The sequence below is a fragment of the Patella vulgata genome, chromosome 4, assembly GCF_932274485.2.
Source record: "Patella vulgata chromosome 4, xgPatVulg1.2, whole genome shotgun sequence".
NCBI classification, from domain to species: Eukaryota; Metazoa; Mollusca; class Gastropoda; family Patellidae; genus Patella; species Patella vulgata.
The window spans coordinates 82,673,146-82,686,638 of record NC_065882.2 but is presented as its reverse complement, the minus strand read 5'-3'; the positions used below and the strand labels follow the sequence as shown (position 1 = coordinate 82,686,638).

The 13,493-nt window shown below is 38.3% G+C and overlaps 2 protein-coding genes across 2 annotated transcripts in view; one reads left to right on the top strand and one right to left on the bottom strand.

Annotated features, from left to right (window-relative positions):
• The window catches only part of LOC126818535 (prostaglandin E2 receptor EP4 subtype), a 211,376-nt gene extending 199,778 nt beyond the window's left edge, over positions 1 to 11,598 (top strand). Inside the window, exon 3 of the transcript XR_008787835.1 lies at positions 11,578 to 11,598. The gene's annotated coding sequence lies outside the window, so the exon portion shown is untranslated. The remainder of the gene's footprint in view (positions 1 to 11,577) is intronic.
• LOC126818536 (uncharacterized) lies at positions 10,073 to 11,110 on the bottom strand. Its single transcript, XM_050545999.2, has one exon. The coding sequence runs from the start codon at positions 11,060 to 11,062 to the stop codon at positions 10,073 to 10,075; it is 990 nt and encodes a 329-aa protein (XP_050401956.2). The 5' UTR covers positions 11,063 to 11,110.
• Positions 11,599 to 13,493: the final 1,895 nt, after the last annotated feature.

Genomic DNA, 13,493 nt, shown 5'->3' with positions numbered 1-13,493 from the left:
TTTGTTCTACAAAATGTAAATGACAATTCAGCATAACAAACTGTAGACACGCCCATTCGGTAGTTAATGTGCCATGCTCTCTTACAATCGATCAAATATAATGAATTCCAAAAGAAATGAAATGAAATGGGGGTTTAACGTCCTACTGTTCTTCTCCGAATGAGCTAATGAAGACGGGCATTCGCCATCGCCATACAATGTATTTTGAGAGACATTTTGCTCGGACAGCGGCGCTACGGCCTACTTTTATATCGAAATCCAAATGCCGGGGATCTTTTACGTGCACACCAATATGTACACGGGACCTCGTTTTTTCGTCCCACCCAAAAGACTAGACAGCTGTCGTTGCCAAGCGGCAATCGAGAGATAAAGGGGATTTCGGGCACCAACACATGCGCCAATTGCATACAAAAATATTACAACCATCCAAGACAACTTTCTTTGTGTCGTCTCAATTCTACTCACACCGCCTCCATTGTCGGAACTGGCAGAACTGTGACAGGTGTGAATTCCACATACGCGATTGCAATTTCGTCAATCGGGGAAGTTTTGGACTGACGATCAATCACCCCCATGAAATCCTGGGAATGCATTAAGAATCAAAAACGGTTGTCTGCATTGTGTCACTTTCGATATGATGGTAATTTTAAGACTAACAAGATCATTTTGGGTGAATTTTAACGGGTTGTGTTATGTAAACTCCAGTGTGAACACGGATAAATTTCCCTTGTCAGAACCCAGGTGTTATCCTTGACATAAATTTCTTATAAATAAAATATAGAGAATACGGTTTATCTTTCAGTTAATAAAACAGACCGAAAAGAACAATCAAAAACTTTGTCACAAACTAAAATTGCTCACCTATAAAATTTACACAATAAATGTCAAAGCTATTGAACTAAAAACAATGACTCTCTGCTAAGAAAGTGTGCTTTCTTTGAGGTTTATTCTTTCTTTTTATTTCATGTGAAAAATAATTTATTCAAGAGTTATTTAGCATCTGTTGGTCCCATCAGTTGTCATTGGCTGACTGAATAAATTATTCAGTGCGAGGTACGGAATGTGTCTATATACTTATAAACACGACAAATAACACCTGACTCATTCAACGTTTAACGTGTTCATCACTTCACAGCCAAAAAGGTAAAACAAATTTTGTTAAAGAATGTATTTATTATATGTAGGAAATGTTGTATTAAACTGTTGTCAGTATTTATACAGTTTCGATATTAATGTATTTCATTCGTATAATCTCCTCACGACAAAAACGATTTTATAAATCCTATTTTGAATTATATCTCAGAAATAGGGAAGTATTTTAAAAACCTATTTTGAATTATATCTTAGGAATATGAAAGTATTTTAAAAACTATTTTGAATTATTTACTAGCAATAGGGAAGTGTTTTAAAAAACCTGTTTCAGAAGAGCCGAAGCAAATTTGGTATTACATGTTCTCTCTAGGAGTTGAGACCGTTTCTCTTACTAATGACATGAAATGAAATGGGGTTTAACGTCCTACTGTTCTGCTCCGACTGGACTAATGAAGACGGGCTACGTCATACAGTGTGCTATGAGGGAAATTTTGCCCGGACAGCGGCACTATGGTCTACTCTTATATCGAATTCCAACTGTCAAGGGATCATTTACGTGCACGCCAATGTGTACACGGGACCACGGTTTTTCGTCCCATCCGAACGACTAGACTGCTGTATTTGTCAGGCCCTCCGTACTGCATCTCTAACAAGGGGGAACCACGCCGGAAAATCTGGATGAACTTTCTCGGCCAATGCAGGGATCGAACACACGACCTCCAGGCTAGCTGTGTCAGCATCTTACTCACTTAGCCACCGTGTCCCACTAATGGAAAGAATGTAAACAAATCCTCTGTACGAACATAAAAAAACACTTACAAATTCTACCCCGATGTTCAAAATTAAGGCCGAGTGGGCTAATAATAAACGGCTATCTTTATAACAAGAAATATAACGATGCTTTGTATTTGGTACACTATTTAATGATGTTATTGACATTTATGTAATACGTATTGCACTTACAAAGTCTAAATAAGAGAGTGGGTGTGGATGGCTGAATGGTTAGCGTGCGCGCGCTGTATCATACAGTCTGTCATTGAGTCGACTGGCGTGGTTTCGAATCCCCGGTTGTACGTGGCAAGGAGTAGGGTCGCCTGTCCAACCTCGTGGGTTTTCTCCGGGTCCTCCGGTTTCCTCCCACTGCTAAAGACCCCTACGCGCAAGCGAATTATGTAAATAAAATTAAACCATATGTTAGTCCCGAAATGACCTAGTTTGTGTCGAGTGGACGTTAAACCCCATTTCTCTCTCTCTCTCTCTCTAAATAAGAGAAACAACGAGAGACTCGACACAAACAAACTAGGTCATTGCAAGACGGATACATTGTTCAATTTTTCTCAATAATTCGATTGTGCGTGGGGGTCTTTTAGCAGTGAGGGGCATACGATCGCACTCAATGGCAAACATTATGATCTGAATCGCACGCGTTAAACGATTCGGCCACCAAATACAATCTGTAGACTAGAATGTCATGAAATAATGATAGATATGATAACTTCATATAATATGGCGTATATTATGACCATTATTATGACGTATATAATTCGGGGTATATTATAACTTCATATATTATGTATATTTTAAGAGATAAGTCAAGTAATGGCTAAACATCAAGTTCTGTGTCTTCTACTGTTGACGGCTGTTATTTATCAAACAAGCGATGCTTGGTTATTAAACAGAAATTGGCAAGAAAAAAAGTAAGTAAATTTAACTTCTGCAAAAATACAAGTAGCTTATGTAAAAGCTAAATCTGCCTATTGCATGTCTTTATGGTACGCCCATAATGAACCTTCTGGACCATCGGATGGCTGTGATATTGAATGGATTAGGTCACTCGCGCCATATAATCGGTTAACGTTAAAATGGAAACTTGAGACCTCGTTGACAATCGAGATTATTTACGATATTTCTGGTCAAAATTTCAAATAATCATAACTTCGCCCAGAATAAAGTAATTTGACTGAAATTTTTAATACATTCAATTTTTATTATCTATTTTTAATCTAAGAATGGTTAGTTATTTACCCAAATTTTACACAATTCACTTTAAGATTCTAAAACCTAAAACTTAATGATGTCTCCATTTATTGATTGGGGGAAGAGAAATTGGGTTTAACGTCCACTCGACACAAACTAGATCATTTCGAAACTAACATATGGTTCATTTTTATTTACATAATTCGCTTGCGCGTAGGGGTCTTTATCAGTGAGAGGAAACCGGAGGACCCGGGGAAAACCCACGAGGTTGGGCAGGCGACCTTACACTTTATGATACCACCATTCGGCCATCAACCCCCGTCCCCCTTTATCGATATGGGTGCCTTGTATGGAAAAGTCTCAAACTTAGAATGATTGTTGTAATTTTGTATTATTGTAAATAGTAGGCTAGTATAAATACTTAAATGCACATATTTAATTCATTTTTTTTGTTAAAACTTCAATTTCAGTTGTTTCTGTCAGGTGTTTCTAAATAATGATCCCCAGAATCTTGTCCACGATATGGGATCCATTGTCAGATGTAAAGAACTGCTAGGCTGTAGTTGTAACCACGGTAAAATGATATCTTGCTCTGCTAATTGTGAAGATGCGGTTAAACGATGGGCCCAGACCAATTGTCCATCCCATCTGATTGGTCAACAAATCCGCGCCAAATATAAAGCCAGCACTTGTGATAATGGATTAACCGGTGCTGTTATTATTTGTTCTGGTAATACTGGTAGTAGTAGTACTGGAGGAGGGGGCGGTGGTGTGATAGCCAGCAGTGGCGGAGGAGGAGGCGGTGGTGTGATAGCCAGCAGTGGCGGTGGAGGTGATGGGCTGAGAGACAGGAGTACTGATATTAAACAATAATGTGGCCGAGGCTTAACGATCGCGTCTACCGAGGGTATTATCGCAGACAAGATAGTGTAGTAGAGTAAAATACCTACAAACCCACAACTTATTTTTAATTATAAAAATACTATTTTAGACGTTTAATTAGAAACGCAGTAAAAGATAAGGAGATTAAAAGATTTAAGCTTTACCTGGAATGTAACAAAGGTTGGGTAATTATGTATTGTTCGCAATCTAATTAAAATATAGATCCATATTTCGTTTCGTCTTTTATACTTTCGATGGCCTACACATAGATATCTATGGGCCTACACTACATGTAGATCTAACAAGTTATAGTGGGAGTTCACGTTCTATGACGTCAGGTACCAAGCACACGACATTTGACCCGATTACGTCAGTCATTCGATTAACCAACGCCATGTATTTTTTTATCTACTTTTGCTTTGTTTTGATTTCTATTGCCGCTAATGTCTACACACAGTTCTGCGCAAAAAAGGTCAAACGCTCGATCCGACAGACCATTTGAATGGCTGACCCCTCATTTCAAGCAGAACACGAGTTAAATAACAACGCTTCCAGATCCAAGTGTAGTAAAGACAAGTAAAATCGAAATTTTGAACTATAGAAACGAAACGAAATCGGATCTGTGTTTTGCCTAGATTGTATTGTTCGGAGACTCGAACGCTGTAGAAATAATTAAACTTGAATTAAAACTTCAATTGTTTATAGGTTACCAACCAATTACTAATATATTTAGTATTAGGTTTGTATGCATAATTTACCTGTAGGTCAATCGTTCAGGTGTTCGGCGACACGTTAGCATGCGCTAAATAAATTAATTACACGTTATGTTGAATAATATTACTAGACCACAATGTGCATGTTAAGACCTTATCTCGTGATGCCGTGTGAAGTAGTACCGTAATTATTAGCCGTATTGCATGCATTAGCTTTTATATCAACCGATCCAACAGATGAATTGTGTATATACTATGATCTATGTAGTATCGCCTGGAACAGACAGTAGCTTTTATATGAACCGATCCTACAGACATTTACGTTTAGGGGGGGGGGGGTGTATGGCCAAATGGTTAGCACGTGCGCGCTGTATCATAAGGCCTGTCATTGAGTCATCTGGCGTAGTTTCGAATCCCCGGTTGTACGTGACAAGGAGTAGGTTCGCCTGTCCAAACGCGTGGGTTGTCTCCGGGTCCTCCGGTTTCCTCCCACTGCTAAAGAAACTACGCGCAAGCGAATTATTGAAATAAAATTAAACCATATGTTAGTCCCGAAATGACCTAGTTTTTGTCGAGTGGACGTTAAACCCCATTTCTCTCTCTCTCTCTCTCTCTGTCTCTCTCTCCCTCTCTCATTTACGTTTAATGTATCCAGAAAGTGAGGGATAAACTATTATTCACAATAGACCAAAGGGATGTAGACGATATCTGTATTTCTTTATGGTTATATGGAAATTATTTTTTGCGTCTCACATACTATGACCCAATTCGACGGAAACTATGTTTTTGCGTCTTATATTCTATGACCGAAAAAGACACCAGTTTGATTACAGCCAAATCGTTTATTTTAATGTATATGAAACTACTTTATTGGACATCCGTGTCCAACCCATAAGCGATATGACATAAACGTATATCTTCAAATAGATTGTTTATTATAAAATGGTCATGTATTTGACGCCAGTATTTATTATAAACGCTTTAACTAATGGCACATCAATCGGATTAACACTATTGCCAGTTGAGAAATTGCAAAAATATCATTTTCAACTTCCAATTTAAAACGTTTGAAGATAGCTATTCCATGGGGGAATGGAATAACAAGGGGGGGGGGTGTTATTATTTCCGGGGTGAATGATTTTTAAGTGTGAGAATGATACCTATGATCGTATAATAGTGAGTTGATAACCTATTGAGCAAAAGACATAGAATTAATTATGTTTTGATTTTCTTAGAAAATATATGAAATTCTCGCTTTAATTATATTTATATGCTGATTGCTTGAAACCCATTTGTTTCGTAAAAGCCGACATAATTATTTACATCGACTTCATTGGTGTTCATATTGTAGACCTCTCTCATACCTCTCTTTCGGTCGTAGTATGCCCATTCCACATGTAGTGGATACTGTTATCTCCCTTTAGTTACTCATTATACAGAGAAGGAAAATTAAATGACCGCCCTAGATATATTGATGCTGGGAAGATGAAGAGCAAATGGCGTGTTTGTTCTTTTTAAAAACTAGTCTTGATAAAATAAAGTGCTCCTGAATAGGATAACAATACAAGACTATATTAGCGGCGTCGATAACAATTTCACACACATCTTATTTAAATCCGAACCTCATTATTATAGGTGTATTGTTGGCGTACAATATATTCTGATCAAAATGATACGGGAATATGGCTCCAGTGACTGTCTTGATTATGAGATTGATTAAACCAATTCTCGTAAAGATAAATCACTCTTTTAAGCTATGCTAAATTGTCTCGCTCATTTCATATATACTATTCAAAAAAAGTAGGGGATATTTGATTTTGGGGGCATAATACTAAAATATGCAAATGACTACGAAAAAAGTCACTATAGAACCTAACAGAAGAAACATTTCCAGTTACATGTGACGCCCAAACGCACCAATAGCTACCGCATGGAATGCATGTGATGCTTGGGATCATCATAGGGGTCCAACCCAAGATTTGCACGACTCTGACTTTGAATGTTACAGTCATTGTGGCATTGAATTCCAGGGTGGAAACATCAGTTTAATTGTTTTAGTGACCAGAAAACAAATTTTGATATGCGTCGGCTTACCCAAAATGAAAGGTTACGTGCCCTTGGCATGCTACAGATCGGCACAACACAGGCGGTTGTGGCGCGGACGATGAATGTTTCTCAGTCTGTCATAAGCAGGCTATGGTCCAGATACCGTGATACACAATCTGTACAGGACAGACCACGCTCAGGTCGACCAAGGGCGACAACTCAAGCCCAGGATCGATTTATCCGTACCTTGGCCTTGAGAAATTGTGTCATCACAGCAAATCAGATCAGCGCTCGTCTTCAAACAGACACTGGTGTGAGAGTGAGTGGCCAGACGATTCGGAATCGACTGCATAGGGGTCACCTTCGCGCCCGACGTCCTCGCGTGATCCCTTGTTTGAGAGATCATCACATTCAGGCAAGACGTCGTTGGTGTAGGGATCGTCAACACTGGGATAATCGACGCTGGAGCAATGTGATGTTTTCAGATGAGTCAAGGTTCACTGTTGATTTTTTGGACAGACGTAGGAGGGTGTGGCGTCGTCGAAACGGGCGCTTCCAAGACGTTAACGTCATCAGACATGATCGATTTGGGGGTGGTTCTGTTATGGTGTGGGGAGGCATCACTGTTGCTGGAAGAACGGCTTTACATGTTGTTGCAGGGCGTGTTACAGGCCAGTACTACCGGGACAACATCTTGGCAGTCCATATTGTGCCGTTCGCACGACGTCATGGCCGCCGTTTCATCTTCCAGGATGACAACGCAAGATGTCACAGGGCCAGGATCGTTACAGGTTACCTCCAACAACAGAACATCACCACATTACCTTGGCCAGCACCGAGTCCCGACCTCTCCCCCATCGAGCATGTCTGGGACATGCTTGGACAGGGGTTACGTCAACGTCAACAACGTCCTGCCAATGTCCAAGAACTTGCTGCTGCGTTGCAACAGGAATGGGACAATCTGGACCAAAATGACCTTAGACGTCTCATTAGGAGTATGCCACGTCGGATCAATGCTTGTTTGGCAAACAGAGGAGGATTTACCCGTTACTGACTTGGTTGTGATGCAGTGGTAACTTTGCTGTTTGACCCCGGGTATCATTTTACCCTTATAATGGTCAGTCTGTGCCTTACTTAGTCTAACGATCATTTGGAATAAATCGATGAATGTGAACTTCATTTCATTTTGTCATTTGTTTCTTCGTCAGTTTCATTAGGTGACTTTAATAACACTTAAAAATCAAATATCCCCTACTTTTTTTGAATAGTATATATGAAATATTATTCCGTAGTTAATTGTTTTATTTTACAAGGGGTTTAATGAATCAAGGGTTAATGAATACACATCTCGGCTGTGTATATAGTAATCAAGGAATTAACATTTCTAATATGCATTCAGTCACTCAAGTCAAGTAATGTTTTTTTTTATAGTCGATAAAAACAACTGTACAACATACGCTCTAGTGAGCTATTAAAATCGACTTTCACAAAATATTTATCAATAATAAACATCATCGGACAAAACATAAACCGGGCACAAAGCACTAAATTTATAGCACAAAATCAATTTTCAAAGAAAATCAGTCAGTATATTAAGATCAGGGCATATATAAGAGCACAAATCACTACATGGAAAATAAAGAAGAAATAAGCAAACTTAAGCATGTAGCAAATAAAAAGTACATATTTGACGTCACAGGCGTTTGCGGAGTTATCGTTGGCAAAATCGTTTTATGGGAGGTCTATGTTTGGGACTTTGAGTGAATATGACTCAATTAATTTTAATCATATTGGGATGAACTTGCCGTGAAGTGTATATAGTAATCACTGACTATAAGTACATAAAATTATGTTTGGCCATTTTATGTGCTCTTTACCCGTGTTGCGTGCCTCTAAATGATCGATTCAACAACACACGACGGAAATGTCAAATTCAAACCCTTGGTGTCAAAATTACTGGTCAACAAAACTTATCTAATAAATTAATTATTTTTGAGAAACGATGCTGAGTGTTTCAGTACAACATTTCTAACAGTATTAAAAAACACGTTTAAAGCATTTGAATGTTTTGTAGGACTAAGACTAGTAATTATTTCCCCGCATTTCATTACACACACACACACAAAATGTAGCATCCAGAGGGTTCACAAGGCTTTAGGCAAAGGGGGTGGCGGGATAACTCTGAAACGAGAAGTCATAGAACGGTCATTATCGGTAGGGTGCAAACGCTCAGGACCAGGTGCTACACACTGTATTTCAACCAATTCCGTTAAAAACTAGCCTCTATCACAAGGTTATCGACAAATGGGGCTATCTATGGAACAGAAAGTTGCAAAATACTTGCGAATTGTGTCACACGGATGTGAGTCTACTGAAAATGTCGGGGAGGAACGACTCGCTACCCAACTCACAAATACCAACAAAAAAAAACTACTCCTGAAATAATTTTATCAATTCAGAAGTAGTTTTGTCAATATACGGTTTTGACAAACAAATAAAGTACCAACATACAAACTCACATATAATTCAAATGGGTCAAATCTACAAACTGAAAAGGGTTAACAAATGTAAATTGTTCCGAAAAAAATCCAGTTAACCGAATGTTAAACCGCTAAAAACACGTCCTACTATCTTCAACAGAAAATTCAATGTCAACAAATACCCATTAGCCTAGGTATAAGGAACAAATTACCATTGAAGAACAAACCTGATGTTTGTGTAGTATGCTTTCATGCAGTTAGAGACAGCTGAAAACCGCAAAGAAGGTTATAAACAGACGCAATACACCAATCATGTCTTATCTCGACGACATTATTCACGCCTCCTTTCCCATCCAAAAAGAACTGCTACAATTTGGAACTGTAGCGTTCACACCACAATTAACAAAATTAGTGCAAATTGACATGGTAGCAACATACTTTCTTGATTCCAATGCTAAAATTTAGACATGTAGCGTGTTCACAGTGTCCACAACACAATTAACAAAATACAGCAAATTGACATGGCAGCCCACATACTCTCTTGACTTCAATACTAAAGTTTCGCTATTTTTATTCTGGTTGCTTTCCTTGACTTTTAACTAGGTTCGTTAAGTAAATTGTGTTTGATGACCAGAGAAACATACTATATTATAACGGCGGATTTCTCCGCCCCCTTGTGTTGTAATCATACCTATAGTAATATAAGATACGATAATTATGTTAAACCACATTCCATTCCTGGTGAATTTAATTATTTAAAAACGACCACTTGAATGTTTGTGTCCGTGTTGATTGTTATTAGAATATAGTTTCTATCCAAAACGAACCGTCGTGTTCAGATTTTGAGTCAAATATCATCATAAATTAGCATCCTCATCAGATTCATCTAGTTAATTTAATTATACCTATGTTATGAGCACTCCCATAAGACTCATCTATTCTGTTTATTCTCACACGTATTGTCCATGTTTCGCAACTAGACGATTTACCAGGGGTTGGCAATACATAGATTTGTTTGCATGAAAATTTATGCTGGTCTGGATAAGATAATAACATTTCTTTGGGGGTTGAAATCTCTACCGTAAATTTACAGAGAATTTGCCTGAAGTCACCACCCCCCTCATAACTTAATCCAATCTCTATTGAACCGTAGGTCTGTGCTTGGTGTTTAAGTCCTATACGCCAACGAGTATTTTTGATCTGCTGTTCCGGTGAATAAAACCATTTACTACAATCCAATCTAATAGACGTAAGATCAAATACGTGCTCGAGAACCCCATCATCTACATCGTTAGATAACGCTCCAAGCAACTGGTATAATAGATCTATATTGATATATGATGGGGTAAAGCTTGCTGTATTTAAACTTGGTAGAGCTTCGGAAGAATCACAATCTGTCTCTGTTTTTAAAGTCATTAATCTTTTGATGGCATCATTAGAGGTAACTACAGATTTATCTTTCATCAGTTCTTTTGTATAAACCAAGCTGCTCTGAATATTGTAAATATCACTCTGCCGTCTCTCTAGAATGTTCACAAGCGCAGTTCGTTCCTCGGTTTTGGTTCTTTGTAGCTGACTTTTGAAATGGTCCCCCAGTTTTTTGGTGGCATCACAAATCTTTTGTACTTGTTCGTCGACCTCTTTACAAACAGTTTCAGTTGCGTCATCATATACGGTTAATTCAGTTTTAATGGATTCGACGTAGGATTGGATTACTGAAATTCGTTCCTTCAAGTCCTGCATAAGTTGTTGTATTTCTTTTACTAAGGTAGACTGAACATCCTGTAAATCTTCAACGTTATGGTCTCGATGATGGTCTTCCATACATTTACAACAGATTTCTTGGCTACAATCTGAGCAGAATTTATTCATAGCTTCTTTATGGTGGACCTCACAAACACCCACAGGTTTCTCAGACTCTGACACGATTTCGAACAAATCATCAACATAAAAATTAATAGCAAATCCCTGGGCTCCATTTTCTGGGACACAGATCGCCTTTCTGCATACTGGACAATCAATCTTATTATCAACAGTAAATTTGTTGATATAATCATCCAGACAAGTTTCACAAAACGTATGATGACAGTCGATTATCCGAGGTTTGGTGAATCTATTTAAGCAGATACTACAGTTAAACTTGTTATTGAAAGCTGCCATTGCCATGTAATCCACGTAACTATTCAATCAACTGTCTTTCGTGAGGTAAATCAATGTTTACATATAATAATATCACCTAAGTCGTCGTCGCCATGGTTAGGTAACTCTATCCTATCTTTACACAATAGTTGTAATTAAATATTTATTTTTATATACTCCGGTCATGTGTGTGACAACCTGTTATTAAATGTGGCCATACTTGTATATCAGGGGATCACGTGGCTAAGTGGGTAAGACGCTAGCTCGCTAGCCTGGAGGTCGGGTGTTCGATCCCTGCATTGGCCGAGAAAGTTCATCCAGATTTTCCGGCGTGGTTCTTCCTTGTCAGTGACCTTGTCAGTGATGCAGGACGGAGGGGCTGACAAGGAAAGCTGTCTAGTCGGTCGGATGGGACGAAAAACCGAGGTCCCGTGTACACATTGGCGTACACGTAAAAGATCCCTTGGCAGTTGGAATTCGATATAAGAGTAGGCCGTAGTGCCGCTGTCCGGGCAAAATTTCCCTCATAGCACACTGTATGGCGTATGCCCGTCTTCATTAGCCCAGGTTAGGAGCAGAACAGTAGGACGTTAAACCCCATTTCATTTCATTTCATTTCACTTGTATATCATATACATTGAAAACAATCACTGGTTTATCTACATATAGCACGACGTTTCGACAAGTATTTCTCTTATCGTTATCAAGTACAGATGATAATTAGTAAACTAAAAGGTAATATTTAATATTTATAGTGCTACAAAAAAGAAGCCATAAGACACAATACAAAGTGATTGGTTCAATTGGTAACATAACATTTTTAACACGCGAATAAAAAACAAATAGGGTATTTGATAGGGGCTCAATATAACAATATAATATAATCAAAGCGTGGGGGGTTACATGAAGTTAATTAAACAATTAATGTACACAATTGAATAAGATATAAATAATAATTGAATACACATTTCAAACCTTTTAATTGTTGTTAGTTTAGTATGATAACAATTTATAAGATGATTAATACAGAGGATTTTATTAATTGTTGTTAGTTTAGTTTGATAACAATTAATAAGTTGATTAATACAGAAGATTTTATTGGGCTTAACATACTGATTATAGTGTTAGCTAGTTCAGCATGTACACATTGGTAAAAATCCTATTCATTAAGATTATTAACATGTATAGTACTGTGGTCTTTGCGACCATATTTTATCTTTAACTAATTATTAGGTTCACATACACACATTGTATAGAAATCATATCTAATGCATTCAAATGATGATTGATGGATTGAAACATATAAAGAGTTATAATTTGGTAAACAATAGCTGGTTCTGTGGGAATCAGAATATCATGTTTAACACGTGATTGGAAATTTACCAGTTGCATCATACACTTTAACCATCCAATCAAATTCATTATTTGCAGAATCGTAAGTCATGGCGTAAGCAAATTTGTGTAAAAGCCCAAACCAGCCCTATAAGATTCATATATCATTGGGTTCCGTACATATACCATCTGAGTTCCTAGAGACTGCCTCTGAATTCTCAGAGAGGGTAGATATCACCTTGGCTCTTTAGATGATCATATGATGTAGCCGGTTCCCGAGTCGTGCTCGTTAGACTTTCACAGGAGTTGGAGATGAGAGATGAAATGAAATGAAATGTTGTTTAACGCCCTGCTGTTCTGCTCCTATACTGGGCTAATGAAGATGGGCATACGCCATACAGTGTGCTATGAGGGACATTTTGCCCGGGCAGCGGCACTATCGCCTAGTCTTATATCGAATTCCAACTAATGTATACACGGGACCTCGGTTTTTCGTCTCATCCGAAGGACTAGACAGCTGTCCTTGTCTGGCCTCCGTTCTGCACCACTGACAAGGGGAAACCACGTCGGAAAATCAGGATGATCTTTCTCGGCCAATGCAGGGATCGAACACCCGACCTCCAGGCTAGCGAGCCAGCGTCTTAACCACCTAGCCACCGTGGCTCCCGGAGTTGAGAGAAAGATATTATTTAGAAGTATGCTTGTATCTTATGTAACCAGTGCTTGATATATGAATGTAAAAACGAACTGTTGCATTGTTATTCATGCTAAGACAAAAGCTTTAACAGCAATGAGAATTTAGCCGCCTTAACAGCGGAGATAAGAAAATACA